General features: G+C 49.5%; 3 protein-coding genes across 3 annotated transcripts in view; 2 read left to right on the top strand and 1 right to left on the bottom strand.

The window, feature by feature from the left end:
* The window catches only part of lrrc8aa (leucine rich repeat containing 8 VRAC subunit Aa), a 35,809-nt gene extending 24,091 nt beyond the window's left edge, over window positions 1–11,718 (bottom strand). The window contains exon 1 of the mRNA XM_072662254.1: window positions 11,618–11,718. The gene's annotated coding sequence lies outside the window, so the exon portion shown is untranslated. The remainder of the gene's footprint in view (window positions 1–11,617) is intronic.
* A 1,488-nt stretch (window positions 11,719–13,206) lies between these two features.
* On the top strand, window positions 13,207–15,196 carry dnlz (DNL-type zinc finger). Its single transcript, XM_072662135.1, has 3 exons — window positions 13,207–13,659; window positions 14,131–14,270; window positions 14,432–15,196. Exons 1-3 carry the CDS (start codon window positions 13,306–13,308, stop codon window positions 14,589–14,591), a joined length of 654 nt encoding a protein of 217 aa, XP_072518236.1. The 5' UTR covers window positions 13,207–13,305; the 3' UTR covers window positions 14,592–15,196.
* A 276-nt stretch (window positions 15,197–15,472) lies between these two features.
* uck1 (uridine-cytidine kinase 1) lies at window positions 15,473–19,958 on the top strand. Its single transcript, XM_072661618.1, has 7 exons — window positions 15,473–15,744; window positions 16,678–16,837; window positions 16,964–17,060; window positions 17,161–17,303; window positions 18,033–18,127; window positions 18,617–18,665; window positions 18,757–19,958. Exons 1-7 carry the CDS (start codon window positions 15,655–15,657, stop codon window positions 18,966–18,968), a joined length of 846 nt encoding a protein of 281 aa, XP_072517719.1. The 5' UTR covers window positions 15,473–15,654; the 3' UTR covers window positions 18,969–19,958.
* The last annotated feature ends 890 nt before the right edge of the window (window positions 19,959–20,848 follow it).

The raw sequence follows: 20,848 nt of genomic DNA, 5'->3' as shown, positions 1-20,848 counted from the left end.
TAAATCAGTGAATACGGAGACAGTGACCAGCTCGAAATCTTCACAATTTGACAAATTAGGTTTCTGTGGTATCCATGGTTGCGGTATCCAAGGCTTTCACGCTATACAGGGCTTCTGTGGCCCCTGGGTTGCGGTGCCAAGGGCTTCTGTATTATCAAAGTTGTGGAAGCCCTGGGCACCACGGTACCCGGGTTGCAGGGTCCAAGGCTTCCTTGGTACCCAGGATGTGCCCAGGGATTCCATGTTACCCGGGTTGCAGGGTCCGGGGCTTCCGCGGTGCCCGGGTTGCAGGGTCCGGGGCTTTCTCTGTAGTATCCCAGGGTTCTGTGGTACTCTGTCTTTGTGTGTTATCTGTGTTCAGGTGATTCTGTGGGACTCGGTGTTCCTGAGGTATCCTTTGGGCACAATCCCACAGTTACGACCTGTTCCCTAAATGAACTTCCATCTCCTCCTATATGCTTACTCACCCTTTAATGATCTCACCAGCTATCTCTCTCTTTTTCTCACACACACACACACACACACACACACACACACACACCTTCCCGTCCTTTACTCAGGACCGAATTACACACACGGCTCTGCAAGCACAGCAGATTTCCACTTAGCAAAACGTCCCCACCGCACAGGAGCTGCTTCAGAGATTAAAGGGAAAGTTCGACGAACATTCAAACTGACACAGTGAGGAACCACCGACTCGCCCTAAACCTCACAGAGATGATTTCTGCACGCTTTCAGGGTTTAGATGTTAAATTAGATTTATTCACGGGTTATAGAGACTCTCTACAGTGGTGGTGAATGGAACCAGCCGTCGTTGCATGACTGCAACACAAATGCAAGCAGTTTGTTGTCTCTCCAAACCCACCAGTGACCCTACACACGAAAACTAGGGTAGAACAGGTGTCTCAAAGCGTCTTCGGCAGCATATTTCTCATTTCTTTGGTGCAAGAACTTTCTTTGAGGGACCTTTTAGAGGTTGTGGACGTCTGGTTCCATTCACAGTCACTGTGAACAATTTTGAATTCTGCACGTTTCTCCTGGACGGAGCGCTTCACACCAAAGCCACTCGGGATGATTCTGTTCACGTCGCAACCACTAAATTATACAGGAATTTTGAAAGTCTGGTGAACTTGCCCTTTAAGTGATCTCTGATGGACTTATGTGCTTATGTGGTTTCAGACTGAGTGAATGAGCACAGAGCCCGATGACACACACACACACACACCCTCTAGGTCTCTCATTAGAAGGGGTGTCTGGATACTTTTGGACATGTAGCTCAGCCAATAGGAGTCTGCCCCGCCCCAAGATGTATACACGCTTCTAGAAACAGCAGCTGAACCTGATTTGGTCACAGTCAGCCTGTGTCTGTAACTGCAGGAAACAACACTTTCCCAGCTGCACATTATGACACACACACACACACACACACACACACACACACACACACACACACACACACACACAGGTAGCTAAGGCGCTAGCTGGACTGCACAGAGGCTTCTACACACTCCGCTATTTGGGCCCTGTGCGCGGCGGCTGCCAGACTGGCATGCAGAGAGCACGAGGGTTGCCAGATCAGAGCATGTAATTACTCCCATCTGCACACTGTCTGATTCCTCCCAGACAAAGTGTGTGTGTGTGTTTGTGTGTGGGTGTGTGTGTGTGCTTGCACTACTATCTCTGTGAGGACCGCAGGGTTTAACACCAACCAAACCAGAAGCCCCCCGCCGTATCTAACCCGATCAAACCAGAAGCCCCCTGCCATATCTAACCCAACCAAACCAGAAGCCCCCCTGCCGTATCAAACCCAATCAAACCAGAAGCCCCCCTGCCGTATCTAACCCAATCAAACCAGAAGCCCCCCTGCCGTATCTAACCCAATCAAACCAGAAGCCCCCCTGCCGTATCTAACCCAATCAAACCAGAAGCCCCCCTGCCGTATCTAACCCAATCAAACCAGAAGCCCCCCTGCCGTATCTAACCCGATCAAACCAGAAGCCCACCGCCGTATCTAACCCGATCAAACCAGAAGCCCCCCGCCGTATCTAACCCAATCAAACCAGAAGCCCCCCGCCGTATCTAACCCAATCAAACCAGAAGCCCCCCTGCCGTATCTAACCCAATCAAACCAGAAGCCCCCCTGCCGTATCTAACCCAATCAAACCAGAAGCCCCCCTGCCGTATCTAACCCAATCAAACCACAAGCCCCCCTGCCGTATCTAACCCAATCAAACCAGAAGCCCCCCGGCGTATCTAACCCAATCAAACCAGAAGCCCCCCGCCGTATCTAACCCAATCAAACCAGAAGCCCCCCGCCATATCTAACCCAATCAAACCAGAAGCCCCCCTGCCGTATCTAACCCAATCAAACCAGAAGCCCCCTGCCGTATCTAACCCAATCAAACCAGAAGCCCCCTGCCGTATCTAACCCGATCAAACCAGAAGCCCCCCGCCATATCTAACCCAACCAAACCAGAAGCCCCCCTGCCGTATCAAACCCAATCAAACCAGAAGCCCCCCTGCCGTATCTAACCCAATCAAACCAGAAGCCCCCCTGCCGTATCTAACCCAATCAAACCAGAAGCCCCCCTGCCGTATCTAACCCAATCAAACCAGAAGCCCCCCTGCCGTATCTAACCCGATCAAACCAGAAGCCCCCCTGCCGTATCTAACCCAATCAAACCAGAAGCCCCCCTGCCGTATCCAACCCAATCAAACCAGAAGCCCCTCTGCCGTATCCAACCCAATCAAACCAGAAGCCCCCCTGCCGTATCTAACCCAATCAAACCAGAAGCCCCCCGGCGTATTTAACCCAATCAAACCAGAAGCCCCCCTGCCGTATCCAACCCAATCAAACCAGAAGCCCCCCTGCCGTATCTAACCCAATCAAACCAGAAGCCCCCCTGCCGTATCTAACTCAATCAAACCAGAAGCCCCCCTGCCGTATTTAACCCAATCAAACCAGAAGCCCCCCTGCCGTATCCAACCCAATCAAACCAGAAGCCCCCTGCCGTATCTAACCCAATCAAACCAGAAGCCCCCCTGCCGTGTCTAACCCAATCAAACCAGAAGCCCACCGCTGTATCTAACCGAATTGAATCGAGACTCCAGTGGATCATACTGAATCATACTCAACTAGTGACTCTACTGTACCAAACTGAATCAAATCTGGACAGCGCCGCATCACACGGGATCGACTCACCAGTGAATCGCCCTGAATCACATGGAGACACTACTGAATCACAGTGAACTGAAGTGAACCGAGATGACTCACTGATTCGCTCAGTAAGATGAGTCTTACTGAAACGATTCACCACTGCATGTAACCGAATCTAATCAAGACTCAGGAGACTGAACTCAACAAGCTAGTCTCCTTCTCTCTCACACACACACACACACACACACACACACACACACACACACACCTCTTCCATATATCTAGTAACACTCCAATAAACTGAAGAACCGAGAAGTTGAAGGTCAGCAAAAACAAAGAGCGTGCGAGAGAGAGAGAGAGAGAGAGAGAGAGAGAGAGACAGAGAGAGAGAGAGAGAGAGAGACATCAAAAGAGAGATTTCCTTTCTTCTACTCTTTAACTTCCTGCACTGCATGATTACATTATGTAAGTCTGTGTGTGTGTGTGTGTGTGTGTGTGTGTGTGTATTCTTACACTTGAGGGGGTTGAGAACAAGTGACTCACTGCAGACAAAGTGACTCCCACAGAAACATTGCTCTGAACTTTCAGAATAACAGACTAACACACACACACACACACACACAACACACACACACACACACACACACACACACACACACACACACACACACACACACAATCAGCTGACTAAACCTCAGGTCACCCAGAAATGCTAACGCTGCTAACAGTGAAGGCAACTCAATGGGCACCGATTAGCGGATGGTTATTTGGGGGGACTGAATCTTTCGGGGGTCTGTGGGTTTTAGCTAAAGCTTTAGCTCGAGCTTTAGCATTAGCTCTCCAGGTTGCTCAGACTCGAAAAGAGGGCAGAGCCATGTTAGCCTCGTGATTGGTCAGGGATGCGCCTGACCCACTTTTAGCACCGCCCATTCCACCTGGAGAGGAACTTACACCGGGGGCCCAGAGGAGCCTGGAAACTCTGATTTTGGCTCCCAGGGGCTTTAATATTGAACAGTGTGTGTGGCAGGCGTCAGTGGGGGCCAGCACTGCACTGGAGTGATGTGGGGGGGGAAGGAGCCGTCTACCCACCCTGGAGAGAGCAGGGCCAATCGTGCGCTCTTTTGGGGCCCTGGCTGTGCACACGCACACACACGCACAAACACACACACACACGCACAAACACACACACACACACAAACACACACACACACACAAACACACACACACACCATCCTCTTGTTTATTTGGTGGAAGTTGAAAGGAAGTGGTTGGGTGTTGGCTTTGAGTGTGTGTGTGTGTTTGTGCGTGTGTGTGCGTGCGTGCGTGTGTGTTTGGGTGTGTGTGTGTTTGGGTGTGAGTGTGTCAGAGACCATTTCAGACCCTTACTGCTCTGAGAACCTCTCACGCTCTCTCACACTCTTATCTCTCGGCCTCCCTTGCTGCCCCTCCCTCCTCTCTCGCTCGCTCTCTCGCTCCCCATGGTTGGGCAAGGTTGGGGGTTTGCTGGGCGGCTCCTTCCAGACTTCCAGGTACTGCTCCACACGGGCTAGTAAACCTGTGTGTGTGTGTGTGTGTGTGTGTGTGTGTGTGTGTGTGGTAATGATGGGGGGGTGGGGCCTAAAGCCTGAAGCCTGGGAAAAAGAAAATCTCTCACACAGCAACCAGCCAGAACATTAGTACCACTGCAGGAGAGTCCAGGGGCTCCGGTCAGAAGGTGGGCTCTACCTGACTGTAGGGTTCTAGACGTCTGGAGGGCCGGAACATCTCCAAAACATCAGTCAGGTTGTGGGCGGTTCCTGGAAAGCAGTGGTCAGCACCTACCAAAAGTGCCCCAAGGAAGGACAGCCGGTGAACCGGTGAAGGGCTCATGAGCACCCAAGGGTCACTGATGCTCATGGGGGGGGCTTTTCTCCCCTCTAGGCCGCTCCCCCCACCCCGGCCCCGTCTCTCTCCCTCTTCGCCCCTTCGTCTCTGTCTGTCTGTACCCCACCGTCTCCTCTCATCTCTCACCTCACCATATCTCTGTCTGTCCCCCCACCACGCTCTAGCCCACCGTCTGTCTGTCTCTCTTTACCCCCCCGTCTGTCCGTCTGTCACTCCCCTGTCCGTCCGCCAGTTTCCTGTACAACACTGATCAGAGACTTTTCTTTACCCTCAGTAACCAACGGCAACAGCAGGCCAAAACCAACACCCCCCCCCCCCCCCAGAGTTTACTACCAGTCTTACAGTCTTTCCTTCAGACACTTTATTGCTGGTCACACAGTCGTGACTTCACACACACACACACACACACACACACACACACACACACACACACACACAGCTGTTAAATAAGGAATCTTTGTTCAAGGACGTTCCCCGTCTGCTCCATCTCCTTTCCATCTACAACACTCACTCTCAAACACACCCGCCCTGTACGCAAGTGTGAGAGAGAGCGCGAGAGAGAGCGAGAGCGAGAGCGAGAGAGAGAAAGCACAAGTGGCCCTAGGCCCTTCCACAAACACCCCTCCACTCCTCACACACCGTGTCCTGGGGTCAGCTGGACAGTCCGGACAGTGGACAGTCTCCCTCGTTTCCCCCCTCTCTCTCCATTCCGACTATTTCACCACCACCATCATCATCAACAAGACTCCCAATCCAACTCAGAAAGCTGGTGTGGGATTACTGGTGGGACTGGACAGTAAATGAAATGGCTGTACCGGACCCCTGGTCGGACCGTGACCACTGAATTACGTGGAAAATCGACGGAATTCCCATTTCCCAACCATTAAGGCTCAATCGATAAACTCCGAGCTGTAAACTGGATAAAGGAGATTCCTGCTTAACTCATTTCTGGGTAATTATGAACGCATCATCGCTGAGGTCATCAAATATTAATGCCGGCCGCGAGGCGGAGGACTATTTGGCAACCCACTTGGGGCTGGGAAGTGCTGTGAGGGAAATGGATCATTATTTGGCATTAGTTGCTCTCTTTTGTCTGTGTACTTCAGGTACATCACACACACACACACACACACACACACACACACACACACACACACACACAAAGAGGCTGTTGTTTGGTCTGGTCTTCGGCCTTCCATTCTCCAAGGACATTCTGTTCCTACCTGCTTCCAAACAGATCTACAGGAAAGCAGGGCTTCACCTATTCTCCAAAAGTTTGTGGACACCCCTTCTAATGAATGCATTACTCACTAGACACTGATCTGTCCAGTCCCTGTAGAGAAGAAGTACTGCCAATAGACTAGGACTCTCTGGAGCAGATAAACAAACATCGATTAGCCTACTGGCACCATGGGCTTGAGGGGGTTGGGGGGGTTTGAAGCCCCCCAGCATTGTGGAGCTGTGGAGCAGTGGAAGAGCCGGGCTCTCTGGAACGATGGCTGGTGCTCCTCACCAACTTCAGGTCTTCTCGCTAGGACAAAAGCAGGATGAACTCTCAGAAGAAGCAATGAGCAGGCAGGTGTCCCAAAACTTTTGTCCAAATATTGTAAGTATAACTCGCCATTAAGGGCTGGAAAAGACCAGCCTGCAAGGCCTCGTCCACAGAGCCGCTCGTCTGGAACCGGCCAAAGCTTAGACACACCGGGATTGGTCAGAGCCTCCGCTCACGGGTCACAGTGGCAGCCCCTTAGTCCGCAGGACCACTCGGAGCTCCAGACCCGCATTTTTCAAATGTCCTAAAAGAGGGCGGGGACTCGCTTCCTGGCAAACCCTCAGCCCCACCCCCACTCGCTAATACAGATCACGTTGAGCCCCAGGCCAAGAGCGCGCACACACACACACACACACACACACACACACACACACACACACATGCCAGATCATTTACAGGAACAGAGCAAAGCAAAAAAGTGTGTGTGTGTGTGTGTGTGTGTGTGTGTGTGAGATTCGATTAGCTGTCTTCTGAGAAACTATCTCCACAGCTCGTGAAAAAAACTGACCTTTAAGCACGACGCCCACAATCCTCCAGATTTCTAGGTCCACATTCAGGCCGAGACTGGACTGGACTGGACAACCACTTAACCAAGCACACATGCATGACAACAGGGGTGGACGACGTGCAAACCACCCTCTCTACAGGACCTGTGAAGGAGTCTTGCGGTATCTGGCAGCGAGCTCTGATGCTCACATGCCCGCTGTAGACGATTTCAGTGGTGGACAGGGGTTAGAATGGGCTAGAAATAGCGCCTGCCCATACCCAGCAGGGGGCGCCGCACTGCGGCCTTTTGGCTGGTTCCACCCTCTGGTCTGCGTGGTCTGTCCTGCTGGCAGGTGTTCACCACTGCCGTCTGAGCTGTTTGGGAGGAGCCCAGACGTCCCAATCTGACCCATACAACACATACAACCAGCAAGTCCACTCTGTCCACTCACGGGGACCTTCCATGACCTTGGGTTCGTGATGCCGCGGCCAGGGTCATGTGAGAGCCGCAGATGGAGACCTCATCAGGGACAAAACCTGAATCAGCAAGCTCTGAGCTTTGGTTTCACATCCCTGCAGAGATCTCAGAGTGTGTGTGCGCGCGTGTGTGTGTGTGTGTGTGTGTGTGTGTGTGTGTGTGTGTGTGTGTGTGTGTGTGTGATCGAGTAAAAACACATTCTACGCAACAGCCTAGCAGCACGGGCGTCGAGACACGTTCAAAAGCAGTCCCCGGCTCTCCTGCATGCCTGCAGCAAGCCACACTACACCACACCACACCACACCACCGAAAGTTTGTGGACGCCCCATCTAACGAATGCATCATTCAGCTACTTTCAGTTGCACCCACTGCGCTGACACAGATGTGCTCATGCACACACAGCTTGTCTAGTGTCCCTGCAGAGAAGAAGGACTGCCGGTAGAACAGGAGCAGACGCTGATGAACCTATTGGCACCATGCTGCCTAACGCCAGGCGTGAGCTATTGGGGGCGGGGGGTAATAAAGCCCCCCGGTATTGAGCTGCGGAGCAGTGGAAGTGAGCGGTCATCCTTCCAACACATTCTGGCCTCACTGAAGCTGTTGTCGGATACACCAACAAAACAATGGACACGCTGGTGTCCCAATACTTTTGTCCACACATATCCGCGGCCGAGGAGACCAGCAGAGGAGACGGCCATTAGCGAGTATAAACATTAAGGACGAGCCGCTTAAACAGACGAGCGTGTCCAATCGCGTGGCGCGCGGGCGAGTCAGACAGTTGCCATGGTAACCAGTCTGAGCCAGAGTACGGATTGTTTGGCCGGAGGTTACGGATGCCGCTCGGAGACGAGCTATAAACACTTGGCCTGTTTTGACACGCCGCACCGCTTTGACATCACAGGCCTGCAATGGCTCCAGCGTCTGCTGGGTTACCCTGTCCTGTCCTGGTCTGTCCCGTCCCGTCCAATCCAGATCGGGAGATCCTGGGCGGCATCTTTCCCAACTGGACGTTTAAAAGATCTCTGGTGCTCAAAAACATCTCCTCAAACACTGAGTTGAACAAATATGCAAATGGACAAAAGTATTGGGACACCTGCTCAGTCTTGTTTCAAAAGGGTTGATCCTGCTTTTGGGGGGGCTCAGTGCTATTGGCAGTACTTCCAACACTAAGGTCAGAAGGTCAACGTGTAGGACACCCCACTACTGTTACAAAAAGGAGGCCTGGCCATCATTTGGGCTCTACTGGCTTTACACTGGCACTCGGTGCTTGGACCCCTTTGATTGCCACCCCACTCATTACATGACCTCGAGAAATATTATAAGAACATTAACAATTAAATAATTTATAGCTTAATTGATTGAATTATATAAACATGACCACTTTAAAAATAATCAACAATTTCAATTAAATTAAATTAAAAAGAAGAAAGCTGCATTTGAGGTGGAGCTGTTTTCCAGGTAATTTACCTTTTTTTATTGATTAATCTGCTGATCATTTTCTTTAATTGATTGATTCTTTAAAAATTGTGTAAATATCAACTGTAATTGAAATTGAAATGATTTATTGTGTAAATTATTTATTAACAGAATTATGTCAAATATCTCTGCTTTACAAATAATCAGTAAAATAAAATAAAACTAAATAAAATAATAATAATTTTTATTATGGATTAATCTGTTGATTACTTTCTTCTTGATTGATGGATTGTTTGGTTTTTAAAACTCTATTATCTAAATATTATATTAATTGAATTGTGTGTCAAATGTCAAAACAAACAAAAATAAAAGAAAATAATTATAAAATAAAAAATAAGAAAGCTACATTTGATGTGTAACTTTTTTCTAGGTCTGCTGATTATTTTCCTATAGAATTGATTGATTGATTGATTGTTTTGTTTTTAAAACTAATTAAAGTAAACAATTTATTGTTCAAATAACAGGAATTATATGTAAAATATTACAAACAATCAACAAAATAAAAAAAGTTCCTTTACAGGTAGTTATTATTTTTATGGATTAATCTGCTGATTATTTTCGTTAATGGATTGATTTTGTTTTTAAAACTCTTTAAAAATTATTATAGTAACACATTAAATAATGATCATAATTTAAACGCCTTATTAATTGAATTCTATGTAAAATATCTAATAATAATAATAAAGCTACATTTGAGGTGGAGCTTTTTTTCCAGGTAATTAATTAATTATTATTATTTTTTTATTATGGATTAATCTGCTGTTTATTTTCCTCATTAATTGATCAATTCTTTGGTTTTTACAAATATGGTGGAAAACCATCGATTTCCACACCATAAACAGTGCACCTAAAACCAGGACTTCACTGCAACCCTAAACACACACACACACACACACACACACACACACACACACACACACAGAGAGAGAAATCCTGCGATGATTATAGGACTTCCAGCCTGACCACCCTCAGTGCACAGGAATAAGGCAGTAATGTGCAACTCCTGGACAGAAACGCTGACCTCATGCTGCCGCTGCCGCTGCACACCAGCCCACACGAGCGCCTTTTCCTGTCCTGACCACAACCCTGCTTCTCACCACCCGGCCCAGCGCTGCACAGATAAAAGGGACGCCACAAATTACCACGTGTGGTGCAGCGGCGCGCTGGGAGGCCTGAATAACAACCTCAGACGGGCTTCTGGAGAGACTGCTGTCGCTGGTCTGGGGTCAGGCCTTCACCAGCCGACCTGCCCGCACCTCTACCTCTACCTCTACCTCTACGTAAACACAGCCTGAGACGAACCTGTTGGTGCGACATGCCAGGCAACTCCTAGCACCTCCGATGGGACTGCCAGCACCTAGACAACCCCTGGCAGCAGCTCCTACGGGCCTTAGCAACACGTACAGCAGGGCTCCTGGAGGACGCCAAGCACGGCCTCTAGGTGACCCGGTCTAGCTGTTAAAATAAAGGTCCAGTACAATTTTGGGGGACATTTGAAGCTCCCTACTCCTGCCGTCACCAGCGGCAGCTCTAGACCAGCGGCAGCTCTAGACCAGCGGCAGCTCTAGACCAGCGGCAGCTCTAGACCAGCTGGTCTTCAGGGCCCAGGCGGTCCACATTGGGTTGGGCCAAACTAGCAGAACTTCTAAGTCGTCACACACGAACTCCCCGAGACCGTCTACCGACAGACCTATTAGACCGGACACCCTGACGCGTTCCGTTTGGGGGGTTCTTTAAAATCTTCCACGACAGAACCTGGACCACGTTCTAGATATTCCACTGGAAACATGTTCCTTCGGATAACGTTCCCAGCTGCTCCGGGCCGGGAACGACGTCCGCTAACGCCACCTAGACGGCCCCCCCCCCCCAAAAAAAAGGACGCTGGGCTAGAGAACACAGCGGTAAAAACAAAGGATCGGGGAAACGCTGCAGACTGCTGCTTTAACTCCAGCAACACGGAGCTGGATCAGACCCAAAACCAAACTCACCGGATCGGATCACACCCAAAGCCTCTTACTGGTGTGGGTGGGGTGTTTGACCAGCTGGGGACTTGAACCCCAGACTGCCAAGGGACACTACACCACTACACTACACCAACCACCCACCCACCCACCCACAAACCCGCCTGTCTAACACCACACCAGCCAGGATTAGGGTTAGCCCTACAGGACCACTGGACCACCCTCATCGGTGGGCTTCAATTATCTGGACAGCTGAGCTGAGCTGAATCTTAGGCCATAAACAGCAGCACAGGCTGAGACAACCACTAGAACCACAGCAGAACCACAGCAGAACCGACAGGGTCCGGCCCAGACAGATAGCTACCTCCAAGACCCTACGATCAGCAGAGCAGCCCAGCCTGGAGAAAGCGCCCCTCAGCCCCTCAGCCCCTCAGCCCGAGCCTCTCCGGCCGCTCTGAGGGCGCTCTGGGGGCCGAGGGCCTCTTCGTGTTCTTCGGGCTGTAGGAGAAGCAGCCCGGGCTGGCGGCTCCCCCGGCGCAACCGGACCCCGCGGCCCCCTGGTCGAAAAACAACACCGCGCGAGACTAAACCGCCCCCAACACCTCCGACATCCCCCAACTTACCGGCTCTGTTCCAGCGACCGTTTGCTTTCTCCCTCCGGCCGCACATGAGCGCCACATTTCCCGGAGAGCCGAGCCGAGCCGAGCAGCGCCGCCACTCACAAAAAATAGTGCTCAGGAACGCGGATTAGGCCACACCCAGAGGGTTGCGTCAGACCGACGCTACCCGACCGAGGGCCAATCAGCGCCACGCTGCGGATCTACGGGAGCGCGGACTCGGAGGGAGCGTTCCAAATGGAGTGCTTGATCCCTGCATACTAGCACACTATCTAGTGTTTCAGCTCACTGCACACTAAATAAGCAGCGTTCAGAGGCGGAAAAAGTCATATTTCGATATTTTATAAATGATTCCTTCAGTTTAATAAAGCTGCCCTCTCGGTTTAAGGAAGCGTCGCCGACGAATTTATTAAACTGAGGGAACGAATTGCTAAACTGAGCTGAGTGGATAGATTATTAAATAAATGTATTTATTATAAGTTATTAGCTAAGTTGAGAAAACGATTTATTAAACCAAGGAAACAGATTGTTAAATTAACTAAAACAATATTAAATCAAGTTAACAGTTTATGAAATTGAGGGAATGGGTTATTTAATTGACGTGAATGATTCATTAAATTAAGGAAACGAATAGTTAAATTAACTAAAACAATATTAAATCAAGTTAACAGTTTATGAAATTGAGGGAATGGGTTATTTAATTGACGTGAATGATTCATTAAATTAAGGAAACGAATAGTTAAATTAAGTAAAACATCTTAAATCAAGTTAACAGTTTATTAAATTGAGGGAACGATTTGTTAAACCAAAGAAACGAATTGTTAATTTAACTAAAAAAAATAATAAAAAGTCAATTTATTAAATTGAGAAAACGGATTACTAAATTAATTAATTTAAGATTCTTAAATTGAGGGAATTATTTATTAAATGAAGGAAACAAATTGTTATTTAGTAAAACATTAAATGTAAAGTAAAACGTATTACTAAATTAAGGGAGATTCTTAAATTGAATGAATGATTTATTTATAAAACAAACTGATAAATTAAATAAAACTTACAGTAATAAATCACGTTAACAATTTATTCAATTAAAAAAACAAGACTCTTAAATTCAGGAAACGATTTATTACATGATAATTATTACATAATTGTTAATTTTGTTTAATTGACAAATTCAGAGAAAAGAATGGAGAAAATGGTTTATGTTCCTAAATATTATTTTTCTATATAAATCAAATATAAATAATATATAATAATAAATAACACTACTGTCCGAAGTTTTATGAATCACAAAATTCATATTTTAATCCAGTGAGTTTCAGCAATAATAATGAGCGGCTATGCTAACATGCTAACATGCTAATGTTTACATTTTTATTTATTATTTATTTCCCCCAAATCATCGCCCCTCTCAATCCCAGCAGACACGCGGTGGTGGGAGGTTCACTGGTGGGTTTGGATGGTCCATAAAATGGCTATACTGGCACTGTCGTCATGGCGACCATTCGCCACCACTGCACAGACCCACCAAACCACCAAACCTCACCCCGACCACCGCGCTCCTCAGACGGGCTGGAAAACGAGGTCGACACGCCCGCCGCCCTGCAGGGGGCAGCACGGGGCTTCGCGGTGTCCGAGCGGCTGCAAACCAGATCCAGCGAAGAAGGAGCGAGCCGCGTGACGTCATCAGCCCCATGCGTTGTTGTTGTCGTCGGGGGGTCTCGGCTGCTCGTGCGCTTCTGAGGTGTGGTCAGATCGGGGTCGGGAGGTCAGATCCGTCGCGTTTGTCCATGTGGTCGCCGAGCTGCCGCTCGTGGCTCCGTTTGTCCGGACAGGGGGTCCGCACGGCTCGTGGGTTCTGCTCCACGCACGCCCCCGCGCTTCCGGCTTCACGGTCTGAGCTGTCCTCCAGAGGTTCGGCTGGACCCCTCCGTACGGGTGGTCCCCTTTGTGCTGGACTTCGGTCCTTTACGACCTCTCCTCGTGCTTGGAGCGAAGCGGTGGGCCAGGTCCAGCCCACCCATTATCACCTGGTGTACACGTGCAAGGTAAGATGGGGGTCCAGAAGTGTCCAGCCAGCCCTTCTAATGGCCATTGACCTCCTGGAGACATGGCTGGACATTGGGGCTGTGGGGTTCTGGGAAGGCTGCCTACAATCAAATCCTCCTCGCAGCAATGTTCCAACACCTAGTGTCACACGTGCTCAGAAGAACTGATGGCTGAGTTGGACAAAAGTATTGGGACACCTGCTCATTCATTTCTCATTTCTTCTGAAATCAAGAGCATTAGAGTCCCGGAGCCTCTCCTGTGCAGGGATGAAGGCTTTCTACTAGATTTTGGAGAAACATCGCTGTGAGGATTTGATTGCATTCAGTGACCACAGCTTTAAAAGGTGGTAAGGTCAGGAGGTTGGATTTTCCAGCTCAGGATGGGCTGGTTAACATGGACTGTGCCTCTATGTCCTCATGTCCTCCTCGTCCCCTTCGTCCTCCTCCCTCCCTCTCTCTCTCTGTCTGTAGGTCTGCAGCACTCGCTCGATGAAGAAGATCTCCAAGGTGGCCTATCACAACGGCGTGGTCATCGTCACCTGTCCCGGCTGCCAGAACCACCACATCATTGCAGATAACCTGGGCTGGTTCTCTGACCTGCAGGGAAAGAGGTGGGTCTAGATCCTATGAGATTATGGTGAGGATGATGAGGATGATGATGGTGGTGGTGATCTGGATACTTTTGGACAGCAGGGACGTGACAAACGTCAGCCTTGTGAGAGGCCGGGTTGTAGGACGTGCTTTGAACGAGGGGGTTCTTCTGTTCTTACAGGAACATCGAGGAGATCCTGGCGGCCAGAGGGGAAGCGGTGAGGCGAGTGGAGGGCGACGCCGCCATCGAGATTGTCGCGGAGGAGACGATCAAAGAAGCGGTTCAGGACGGCAGAGGCCAGCAGACCGTTCCCCCGACAGACGGCTCGGAAAAATCATGACGCCCGTAGAAGCTTCATCTTCTCCACTCGGGCCGCGGACGCTAGTTTTCTACCTGAATGTGAAATATATTATTTTCCGAAAGTTTGTGGACACCCATTCTAATGACTTTAAGTGGCACCTAGCTGACACAGATGTGCAGTCCTTGATTTCAGAGCAGCTGTCCCAATACTTTTGTCCATGTAGTGTATTTGTTACGTGGTCCTTCCATGGTTACATTCTTAAAAGTAATTGGACAAACCTTATGATGCCTGCCCTGAAGTCTAGAACCCAGGGACACCATCACCAATGAGGTTCCTCCATTGAGGTGCTTCCTCAGTAAGTGGAACCAACTAGCTGACCATCATGGGGTATGTTTTCGTCTGGCTGACCAGCTTTTCAAGCCACTTGACCATCGAAGACCAAACTACTGGCTAAAGCTGCTGCTGCTGAGCTGGACCGTGATGCTGGAATTGTGAGTAATGGGTGGAATTCCCCTTCGAGGAAGTGAGCTGGTGTTTAGACACTGAAGCTATTCTTTTTATCTATTTTTTTTCCTACTACTTAAATCTTTGTATGAATAAATAAATCAATTTAAATAAAAATGTATAATAAAGTGAGTGAAGTATAAATAAATAATAAAATAATAATGTATGTATTTTCTGTCTGGTTTAATTGTGGCTGATGTTGTGTGTCAATTGTCTCCCTCTGGTGGTGGAAACACTGAACTGCAGTTATTGATTATTCTGTTTTCTCTGCTTTTTAAGCCGCTTTCTCGGCGACCTTTGCCTTGCAGTTTTACCACGAAAGACCACGGAGTAATAATCGATTTTTAAGTCTAGGTACAGCCTGTTTTTGGTGCTTTTAGGGGCAGTTTTCTGTGGAGTTTGCGCAGTCTGGCAGTCCCCGGCTGTCAGCGGTGACGCAGCGTCTCAACCAAAACAGAGCAGGATGGTAGCGAGTCACCACGCAAGCCAGTGCTAGCTCAATAACGGGTTTCTCAGCCGGCCGGTCGGTCGGTCGGTCGTCCCTCGCGTTTTATGAGGACGGGCGGGCTTCAGTACTGAGGTAACGACCGGGGGGGACATGGACTCGTCAAGCCCGTTTGCAGAAGGCGAACGGCCGCGCCACCGGCCCTTCCTTATCGGGGTTAGCGGAGGAACCGCCAGCGGCAAGGTACACCCTCGTATCCCTCTCTATTATTATTATTATTATTATTATTATTATTATTAATAATAATAATAAGAGTCCGTACATATTTCTCCCTATTTGACATGTAGTGCACTATTATTGGGGCAGCCCTTCATTTCCTGCAGAAGCAAGGTTAGACAGTTAGTGCACTACGTAGGGAGCGATTTGGGACACAGCCCGTAGGGTAGGGCTCAGTGTATAGGGGCAATATATGGATAAGTGGCAGTCACTGAACGCTAGGCTTGTAACTTAGGAAACTGAAGACACATGTCACATGACACCCCCCCTCCCTCCTTTCCTCCTCCCTCACTTTTTCCCCTCCCTCCTTTCCTCCTCCCTCCCTTTTCCCTTCCTCCCTTTTTCCCCTCCTTCTTTTCCTCCCTCCCTCCCTCCCTTCCTCCCTTTTTCCCCTCCCTCCCATTTTTCCCTTTTTCCCCTCCCTCCCATTTTTCCCTTTTTCCCCTCCTTCCCTCCCACCCCCTTACCTTCCCCCCCCTTCTTTCCTCCCTCCTCCCCTTCCTCCCCTTTTCCCTTCCTCCCTCTTTCCCCTCCTTCTTTTCCTCCCTTTTTCCCCTCCTTCCCTCCCTCCCTTTTTCCCCTCCCCTCCCTCCCTCCCTTCCTCCCTTTTTCCCCTCCCTCCCATTTTTCCCTTTTTCCCCTCCCTCCCATTTTTCCCTTTTTCCCCTCCTTCCCTCCCACCCCCTTACCTTCCCCCCCCTTCTTTCCTCCCTCCTCCCCTTCCTCCCCTTTTCCCTTCCTCCCTCTTTCCCCTCCTTCTTTTCCTCCCTTTTTCCCCTCCTTCCCTCCCTCCCTTTTTCCCCTCCCCTCCCTCCCTCCCTCCCTCCCTTTTACCTTTTTCCCCCCCTCCCTTTTTCCCCCTTATTCCCCCTTCTCCCTCCCTGTTCCTCCCTCCCTCAGTCCACAGTGTGCGCCAAGATCATGGAGCTACTGGGCCAGAACAAGGTGGACCACCGGCAGAGGAAAGTGGCCATCGTGAGCCAGGACAGCTTCTACCGCGTGCTCACGCCAGAGCAGAAGTCCAAAGCTCTCAAAGGCCAGTATAACTTCGACCACCCAGGTAAAAAAAAAAAGCGAGGACGGCCAATTCTCCATACAGCCGCTTTAACATGTGTCTTCTGTGAAAGCAGTCTAGAATTGTGTCCCCGTGTCCATGTGTCCGTGTCTCCCTCTCTGTCCCTGCTAGATGCGTTTGATACGGAGTTGATGTGTCAGACTTTGAAGGACATCGTGGAGGGGAAGGTAGTGGAGGTTCCCACCTATGACTTTGTCACTCATTCCAGGTGGGTGTGTTTTTAAATCCAGCCGCGGTGAAACATCAAAGACTTACATCAATCATTTGCTTAATTGCAGTGTGTGTGTAACACACGTGTGTGTATGTAGGCTACAGGAGAGGATCCGTGTGTATCCTGCAGACGTGGTCTTGTTTGAGGGGATCCTTGTGTTCTACACACAGGAGGTCCGAGACATGTTCCACATGAAACTGTTTGTCGATACGGACTCAGACGTGCGTCTGTCGCGCAGAGGTACACACACACACACACACACACACACACACACACACACACACTTCCCAATAAGCCTGGTTCCTTAAAAAAAAATCTAATAAAAAAAAAAAAGTTTGTGGACACCGCTTCTACTGAGTTTATTCAGCTATTTGCAGCTGCACCCATTGCTGACACAGATGCAAATGCACACCCACAGCTTGTACTAGGAGAAAATAGCCAATAGAATAGGACTCTATCTGGAGCTGATCAATATTGATGAACCTGTTGGCACCATGCTGCCGAACAGCAGGCGTGGGCTATAGAGGGCTGGAAAGCCCCCCCCCAGCATTGAGCTGTGGAGCAGTGGAAGAACTGGAGTGCTCTCTGGAGTGGTTGTGATGATGATGATGATGATGATGATGATGCTTCATCCCACAAGTCCAAAAGTTGAGGATGAGGTGAAGGGGGTGGTGATCATGATCATCCTCCAACATCCTGACCTCACTACGCTCGTGTCGTTAAATGCAATCAAATCCTCACAGCAATGCTCCTAGTAGAAAGCCCTACTTCTTCCCTGGACACTAGAGGCACAGCCACTCCAACAAAAGCACCATCAAGTCCTTTCTTTTATCCCCTTGATTTCAGAAGCAGCAATGAATAAGCAGGTGTCCCAATACTTTTGTCAGGTTTGAGCTTCAGTTGTCCAAGTTAAGTGAGCAGTCCTGCTGTGTGGAGACTGACGACTACCTGATGTTTTATACCTCGTAGTTCTGAGGGACATGAAAAGAGGCCGCGACCTGGAGCAGATCCTTACGCAGTACACCACCTTCGTTAAACCTGCCTTCGAGGAGTTCTGCCTGCCCGTGAGAAAACACACCACACCACACTTCACACACACACACACAGGCTGAATGTGTCATTAGAACATCTCCAAAGTTCTCCTCTCTCATGGAGTCTAGTGTTATTTAGAGTTCTCCTCAGATCAACACCTGGTTTGGTGGTAAATCAGGGCTTAATGATGGTGAATCAGGTGATCTGCTGCTGCTGCTGCTGCTGCTGATGATGGAGTTGAACACCACCTCCACGCTGTGCTGGCTGGACTGGAGGAACCGAGCTCTGTTCTTCAGACTAGCTCTCCGACAAGACCTCACTACTCGCTTCAGACTGAGCGGCCTGCTACGCCTCTGCCATCAGCAGCCGGAGCCTGGGGGAGCACAGTCGGCCTCGCTCTCGTTTCAGGGGTGGGCGGATGGGAGTTGCTGTAGGAGCCGCGTGCTAGTCTGGGGGCATTGCTCTAGTGAAGGGTCAGATTTTGCTCATGAGCGCTCACTCTCAGCCTCTCTCGTTATCAGACCAAGAAATATGCAGACGTGATCATTCCTCGGGGAGTGGACAACATGGGTGAGTACGGCTCCGGATTGTCTGTGGTCATTCTCTCTCTCTCTCTCTCTCTCTCTGTCGTTATTATTAATTATGTCCCATATTTTCGCAGTGGCGATTAACCTCATCGTGCAGCACATCCAGGACATCCTGAGCGGCGACATCTGCAAGTGGCAGAGAGGAGCAGTCAACGGACACGCCCACGTCCACGCCCACAACCGGAGCTTAAAGAGGGTCACGCCCGAGGAAGCCGAAACTGCCGCCGGTGCTGCGGCCACACCCGCGAAGCGCCCCCTGCTGGAGCCTAGCACGCGGCCGCATTAACGCACACGGAGGGAAGGTGTAGATGGTTAATACTTGAAAAGCTACGATCAGTTCTGCATGCTTCCCAACACACACACACACACACACACACACCCCTGATCACTTCTGTCAATCAACACCTTTTTCTTTGCTGCTCAACGAAGTCACCTGACTCCACATGGTTTTGGTAAAAGGCAAATGCCACAGTCTGCTGATCCCGGATCAGCTCCTCTAAGGGGAACACCCTGGATACACTGGTCTCAGACCAGCAGCATGGGCCTGAAACTGGGCCCGAAACTGGGCCCAGTAAATCCCCACCACCCACCTCGTGCTTCCACTCTCTGCCCTCTTCAGGAGGTGCATAGAGCTTCAGACTGAAGCTGGTTCGTTCAGCACTGGTCAGTTTGTGGATCCACCGCCTGCAACGTCCAGTCTAGAGCAGCTCTGCGGTCTAAGGGCGGCTAACACCAGACTAAGCTTTGGGCAGATGAGCTACAGTCTTTATGTCTACGCCAGCAAGGTGGGGGGTGGTGACTGAGGAGGGGTTGGTGTAGTGTAGAGGTTCTGTGGTCGCAGAAAAGGGGCCGCCGTGAAGCAGGAGTAGCTCTCGCCCCATGAATTCACACCGGAGTGGCCCTAAAAATAAATCAATCAATCAATCAATCATCTCGGCCGCTCCCGTTTTTAATGTTTTGGAAAGGTAAATGGTCAAATGCAACGCTGCCAGACTTTGACACGACTATTATGGTATTATTCTTCTTTTTTCTTATTACAATTCCATGAAACATGGATTTTAATTGCCTTAAGCATAGCGATCACACGTTCATTTAATATTGTGATATTTAATATTTAAGAATCTTCCTCTAATCTTTAATAATGACTTTATTAATATATATATATATATATATATATATATATATATGTGTGAAGTTCTATTTTCCACGGTCAGATTTTCTAATCCCTGTTGAATGTCTTCTCTTGCTTTTAATAAATCTAAAGGTTCTGCCACCAGTTGATTTGTAATTCATTTTTTCATTTTCATGTCAAAAGTTGAACAAAATTAAATAGTAACGCACACTTGCTGAAGCCTGCTGGTGTTTTTTGCTTATTGGCTCTACTTAAAGGTCTTTCGGAGGAACAACTAGTTAATATAAGGGTCATCTAAGGGTGTGGATAACAGCCCCCGTCTAAGACCACGACACTCAAAAAAGGGGGGCAGGTTTGAGCGTTTACTTCCCAGAACTGCCGATTTCTCTGCTGGGATTTCCATCACAGCAGTCCCTCAAGAGTTTACTCAGCATGATGGAATGAAAGCAAAGAAAACGCTTCCAGCAAGCTGGAGGTGGAGGTGGAGAAGGAGCTACGACAGAATTAGAGCACGCTGGGTTCCACGTCTGTCAGCCAAGAACAGAAAGCTGAGGCTGCAGTGGCAGACAGCATGAATAGCGATAGCATGAATCCATGGACGCAACCTGCCTTGCGTGAGCAGTCCAGGCCGGTGGAGCGTGTGCATCATCCCTTCACGACCACCATCTCAAACGGTGGTGGTGGTGGGGGGGGGTTTCAGAAGATCAAGATAATCATCATCATCATCATCATCATCCAGAGCCTCAGACCTCCTCCTTGCCTGCCCAGCGTTTGACCACCGAGGAATGGACTCGACAAGACCCCTGGCTGGCTTCAAGACATCACACCAGATCCATCTGGGAGACCCCTTGGTTCGGCTGGACGTTTAGGTGGGTGGACCCGGGCACTCCTTGTTCACGACCAGGCTCCAAGGTCCAGTTCTGACGCTCGCATGCCCACTGTAGCTGCTTTGTACGGCGGATGGTGGTACGAGATTACACCTAGGGTTATTTGCATCCTTTGAAGGGGGAGGAGAGAAGGGGGGGAGGGTGGTC

Source organism: Salminus brasiliensis, chromosome 18 (genome assembly GCF_030463535.1).
Source record: "Salminus brasiliensis chromosome 18, fSalBra1.hap2, whole genome shotgun sequence".
NCBI classification, from domain to species: domain Eukaryota; kingdom Metazoa; phylum Chordata; class Actinopteri; order Characiformes; family Bryconidae; genus Salminus; species Salminus brasiliensis.
Note: the sequence above shows the minus strand (reverse complement) of the source record. Positions and strands in the feature narration are given on the sequence as shown.

Excerpts from the sequence above, each read along its gene's own strand:
- dnlz (XM_072662135.1), top strand. The coding sequence starts at position 13,306 with ATGCGTTGTTGTTGTCGTCGGGGGGTCTCGGCTGCTCGTGCGCTTCTG. Across the intron at positions 13,660-14,130 it reads ACCTGGTGTACACGTGCAAG|GTCTGCAGCACTCGCTCGAT; the intron begins GTAAGATGGGGG and ends CTCTGTCTGTAG. Across the intron at positions 14,271-14,431 it reads TCTGACCTGCAGGGAAAGAG|GAACATCGAGGAGATCCTGG; the intron begins GTGGGTCTAGAT and ends CTGTTCTTACAG.
- uck1 (XM_072661618.1), top strand. The coding sequence starts at position 15,655 with ATGGACTCGTCAAGCCCGTTTGCAGAAGGCGAACGGCCGCGCCACCGG. Across the intron at positions 15,745-16,677 it reads GAGGAACCGCCAGCGGCAAG|TCCACAGTGTGCGCCAAGAT; the intron begins GTACACCCTCGT and ends TCCCTCCCTCAG. Across the intron at positions 18,666-18,756 it reads TCGGGGAGTGGACAACATGG|TGGCGATTAACCTCATCGTG; the intron begins GTGAGTACGGCT and ends ATATTTTCGCAG.